The sequence below is a fragment of the Lycium ferocissimum genome, unplaced genomic scaffold (genome assembly GCF_029784015.1).
Source record: "Lycium ferocissimum isolate CSIRO_LF1 unplaced genomic scaffold, AGI_CSIRO_Lferr_CH_V1 ctg10339, whole genome shotgun sequence".
Classification (NCBI taxonomy): domain Eukaryota; kingdom Viridiplantae; phylum Streptophyta; class Magnoliopsida; order Solanales; family Solanaceae; genus Lycium; species Lycium ferocissimum.
The window spans coordinates 7,635-12,793 of NW_026713273.1; the positions used below are offsets into that span (position 1 = coordinate 7,635).

A 5,159-nucleotide genomic window follows, 5' to 3' on the forward strand; every position below is an offset into this window, starting at 1 on the left:
TTCTTGATATGTTGTGATTATAATTATGTTATAAATGATATTAAGAACATGGGATAAACAATATATGGGAGTAAATGTAAGAGTGTACTATGACCATGGTTATGGATGATTTAGTGAAATTGGGAAATATGGATAATGTAGGTGAATAAAGATTTTTGCTTATGATATTGTGAATGTTATTATAGGAGTTTGGGAGTTGATATATGATATGGATAAAGTTGTATGAACAAAGTAAATGCTGCCCAATTTTCTCTAGCTTTAGTCAAGTATGCTAAGCTATCGATTATCTAATGTTAGTACAAATGCATTTACTCTTAAAAGCTAAGCAGGTTATATCTTCACCTTATGTTTCAGGACTTCTTTATTATGCTCATTTTATTCATGCCTTACATACTCAGTACAATGCTCGTATTGACGTCCTTTTCTTCTTGGACGCTGTGTTCATGCCCACAGGTAGACAGGGAGGTGATCCAGATTCGTAGGAGCTATCAGCAGACTTTGAGAGCACTCCATTGTTCCGGAGGTGCCATTGATTATTATTTTGTGTACACATATTTTGGGCACGACGGGGTCCTGTCCCATCCGTATGTCTAGTACTCACAGTAGAGGCTCGTAGATGCGTATGTGTGGATAGTATGGTCTCACGATTACCTCATTGTACATATATATATTATTATTTTGATAGCTGAAGGGCTCATGTATATAAAGGTAAATATGTTTGAAAGTAAAAATGGTTTTCCCTATAATGAGAAGCATGAGAATAATGAATGAACGTAGGGTGAGTATGATGAGTAGTAGAATGAGTGGTGCTCGGTGGTCAGCTCCGGGTACCCGTCATGGCCCTAGTCGGGTCGTGACAAGTTTCTCCCATGCACTCCCTATTGTAAACTGGCCACTACTAGTAGGTAAACACCAAGCCTTGTCTGCGGTAGTATAACCTTCATCTCTCCAACATTTTCTTGTAATATGCTCCACTACATCTTCAGATACAGTTTGTTGTAGCTTCTGAACATTTCATTTATCATTAATCATCACGTCCTTCACCTCTTGTACACTATCATCTATAGGGAAGTTTGAAGGCATGAGATCAGCTAATAGACCTAGTTTTGTCCAATTATCATACCAAAAGTTGCCCGAACCATCTCTTGGCTCCCACCATATATCCTGCTCAATTGCATCTCTAACCTCCAACATGTTTTTCCAAAGCTGTGAGCCACCTTTCCATTGTACCAGAGTTGGAATCTTCCTTTTACAGTACTTATTCCACATATAAGTGGCCCAAATAGTCACTCCTGTTCTAAACCTCCACCGCAACTTTGCAAACAAGGCCTTAGACACATCAAATAATGATCTGAACCCCAGGCCACCTTCTTGTTTAGGAACACATAATTTCAGCCAAGCAGACTAGTGCCTACTTCTCCCTTCCTCTTTGTTGCTCCAATAAAATCTAGCAAAGATCTTATGTAGCTCATTGAGGCTATACTTGGTAGGTTCCATAGCAGACGCAGACAAAAGATATAGTGGCATGCTTTGCAATACACTATTAATGAGTATCGCCTCCCCTCCAAAAGTAAGCAATCTTCCTTTCCAGTTCTGCAGCTTGTCTTTCACCTTTTTAATAAGATCATTATAATACACCTTCTTTTTCCTTGAATGAAAGATAGGACACCTAAGATATTTAAAATGAAATGCACCTCTAGAAAATCCAGTAATGTTTTCAACCTCTTGAAACAAAGAAGCTGCTGTATTCTGATGCATATAGAAAGAGCTTTTTTCCCTATTGATCAACTGCCCTGACACCTTCTCATATTCCTTTAATACAGACATAATCATCTCTAAAGAAACCTTATCAGCAGAAGCAAAAATGACGGTATCATCAGCATAAGCCAAGTGGTTCAACTTGGCACTCCACTTTGGCATTCCATAACTTTTGTATTGCTCCTTTTCAAATAAATTGTTAAGGCTTCTTGACAAAACTTCTGCAGCTAGAACAATTAAAGCAGGTGACAGTGGATCACCTTTCTGTACTCCTCTAGTAGAGTGAAAGAATCCAAAAGACTGACCATTCAACAGTACAGTTTACCAATTGTTGGCCAACTACAGTTTACCAATTGTTGGCCAACAATCTCCAAATCTGATCCACAAATTCTCCTGCAAAGCCCATTTTCTCCAGTACCTTTGCCAAAGATAGCCATGACACTCTATCATATGCCTTGGCCATATCTAAATTTATAACAACATTTGCAGGTCTTCCTCTCTTCCTAATATCAGTCACTATTTCCTGGTTAAGCAATACATTTTCAATAATACTTCTTCCTTTAACAAAACTCCGACTCGATTCGGATATCGATTGTGGTAACATACTATCAAGCCTCCAATGTATCACTCTTGAAATCACCTTTTTGATAAAATTGCTCAAGCCGACTGGCTTCGAGATCAAAAACTTTGAACAAGTGGTTTCTTTGGAAGAAGTACAAGATTAGTATGAGTAACTGATTTAGGAAGTGTATGCCCTTCATAAAAGTCCTTGAACAACCTAAAGACATCCACTCCTACTATATCCCAACATGCATGATAGTATGTACCTGAAAGTTCATCTAGACCACAAGCACTAGCACCCTTAAGCTCAAATACTGCTCTTTTACTTCTTCAAATGTAGGCAAAGCACACAACTGATCATTGGATTTATCAGACACCAATCTAGGAATGCGCTTGAGCATACTAAAGTCAGAGTTAGATCCCTCTTGTGCAAACTGATTATGAAAGAAGTTTACTGCCCCATCTGCTATATTTTCTTCAGTCTCTAGCCATACACCATCTGATTGTTGAATCCTCTTAATTTGCAGCCTCTTTCTTCTTCCATTAACAATACCATGGAAGAACCTTGTATTCCTATCACCTTCTGTGAACCATGTATAACCAGATTATTGCCCCAAAATTCCTCTTCATAATACAAATACCTCTTCATTTCAGCTTGTGCCACTTGTAGGATAGTTCTATTCTCCTCTGTAGGATTTTCTTCAAATAATTGCTCTTTAATTCTCACAATATCCTCCATGATTATTAGCTGCTTGAAAATATCACCAAAAGCTTCCTTACTCCATACTGACAAAGCTCCTTTCATCTGCTTGATCTTCTTTTTAAAGCTTAAAAAAGGATTACTATCACTCTCCTTAGGCCAATTTGCTCTAACAGTATCCAAGAAGGATGGGTGTTCTATCCAAAATTTTAAGAACCTAAAAGGTTTTGAAAAGTTTGGAGCCTCAGTTCCAAGAGTAATGAGGAGGGGGCATCATCTGAACCAGTCCTGGCCAAAGGCTCCACTTCTATGTTACTAAACCATTGCTACAAGTGTGAGTTAATACCATGCTCTCATTACGTCTATAGTGCAATATTGGTTTGGTATCTCAGAATCTGTTCTTTTCCCCCCATTCCTCAGGCCGTCCTCTATCGAATTCCTAATTTACACCTCAAGACAGGATCTCCTTATTGCGGTTGTCTTAATTGGTGTTACCAGCAAAGCTGTGGCATTCCAAATGATAATATTTGCCATCACTTAGGTTCAAATGGCCATTGTCTCTAATAGTTAGCCCTCACAACTTTCGGGTACTCTCTTATTGACCCAAGTATGTTAGGCTAGCTATAAATTGGCTATTAAGGGTGTCAGCTACAATATTTGGTTCATTCAACTCGCGCGGAGTGTTATTATCATTAGTCTTTAATATCTCATGTCCTCTCTTCTGTCACAACTTATTCTCAAAACTAATAAAGATGCCCATAGAGTCGTTATATACGGAGTGTCATCTTATTTCATGCGTGTGTGCCTGGTTGCTAGTTTCACACCATAGGTGGTGAAATCCTATCGTGCTTCTTTAACTATCCCCATGCAAAATAACTTCTTTCCTTGCTTATTGACACGTACACCACGGGTGAGTTAACTTACTCGTGGTCCTCACATGACTTGGAACTTTGCTAAGTACAGTATCTCGAGCATCACTCTCAGTCCTAATTTAACAGTTCATAGGTGTGATAGATAAGTCACTCATATCCTTTTAATTTTCTTGAGATTATCGGTATTACGGGATAACCCGCTTCTGGAATCGAAATCAAGTCACCATTGCTTAGAACGAATTTCTGCGCCTACACCTCTTGGCTAACATTTTGACTCAATTGTAGCTGAAAAGCTTTCATGTCTATACCAATATTGCGGGTTCCTCGTAAAATTTGAGGTGAATTGAGCCGTCTACTATTTCCTCTATCTGCTTCTATATCCTTTTTCTTCTACTAATAGCGTTTTCTTTAAGCATAATCTTCGAATGACTTTTCTTGTAGCTTGAAGCTCAGTAGTCCCGTTTATATTTCAAAACGTTTCTACTGAACGATATCTGTTATCACCCTTATCTGAAGTACTTTCTAAGGGTTACGAGTGCGGCTTGCAAAACATAATCTTCATACGCTCGAATCTCTTGTGTAATCCTGTATGGCCTAATATCTCATATGTGACCTCCTTTCTTGCCACACCTAGGTTTTTCATAAATAAATTATTGATTGCTCAGGTCGAACAACCTTTTATATATAAATTATGAAGAGCTCCCTTTTTGAATCATACTATCTCGTCTTCTTCTACTAACCATTTAAGTCTCAATGCCCAGCTGTATTTACTATTGGTTGATATCTGTCGTGAAGCGTTCATTATCATGTTCCTTCTAACCCTTGTTTTCGTATATGGTTCTACAATCGTCACATCTTGTAGGGTTTTCACTACCACCATCCCATTTACTCCTAGCCCTTTAACTGCAATCCTTCCTGTTGTTTAATCATCAAGCTATCGTAGAATCTCTCTCGAGATTCTACCACTCCATCTCTCCTTCTTGGGAGAATGAATAGTATGTCAAGCCCAAATTACGTTCCCAGAGTCACATTACAACTTTATTGCTTTACCAATTCTATATGTGCCCGCTACTCAATGCTTACTCTACTATCGTAGTTACTTATTGGGGATAATTTTGGCACACAAGGTGCCACTCGTTTGCAACTGGTGGCTCAATTTGGTGAACTGAACTCTAATTCATGATGCGTGTCTTAACTACCACCTTTAATAGTCTACCCGATTCTTCGTTCGTTGTACGCTCTTATCATTTGCACCATTTGCTTATTGT

The 5,159-nt window shown here is 38.5% G+C and overlaps 1 protein-coding gene across 1 annotated transcript; it reads right to left on the reverse strand.

Moving 5' to 3' along the window:
• Positions 1-1,014: 1,014 nt before the first annotated feature.
• Positions 1,015-3,553, reverse strand: LOC132041474 (uncharacterized). The gene is made up of 6 exons (XM_059432186.1): positions 3,468-3,553; positions 2,961-3,236; positions 2,604-2,853; positions 2,177-2,281; positions 1,416-2,058; positions 1,015-1,367 (listed from the first exon to the last, which is right to left on the reverse strand). The coding sequence occupies exons 1-6, from the start codon at positions 3,551-3,553 to the stop codon at positions 1,015-1,017; spliced, it is 1,713 nt and encodes a 570-aa protein (XP_059288169.1).
• Between the last annotated feature and the right edge of the window lie 1,606 nt (positions 3,554-5,159).

What these genes read in the sequence shown, in the direction of transcription:
- LOC132041474 (XM_059432186.1), bottom strand. Translation starts at nt 3,553, where the DNA reads ATGGCAAATATTATCATTTGGAATGCCACAGCTTTGCTGGTAACACCA. An exon ending in CATGGCTATCTTTGGCAAAG is followed by an intron (nt 2,059 to 2,176) that starts GTACTGGAGAAA and finishes TTGAATGGTCAG; the next exon opens with TCTTTTGGATTCTTTCACTC. An exon ending in CAACAAAGAGGAAGGGAGAA is followed by an intron (nt 1,368 to 1,415) that starts GTAGGCACTAGT and finishes CTAAACAAGAAG; the next exon opens with GTGGCCTGGGGTTCAGATCA.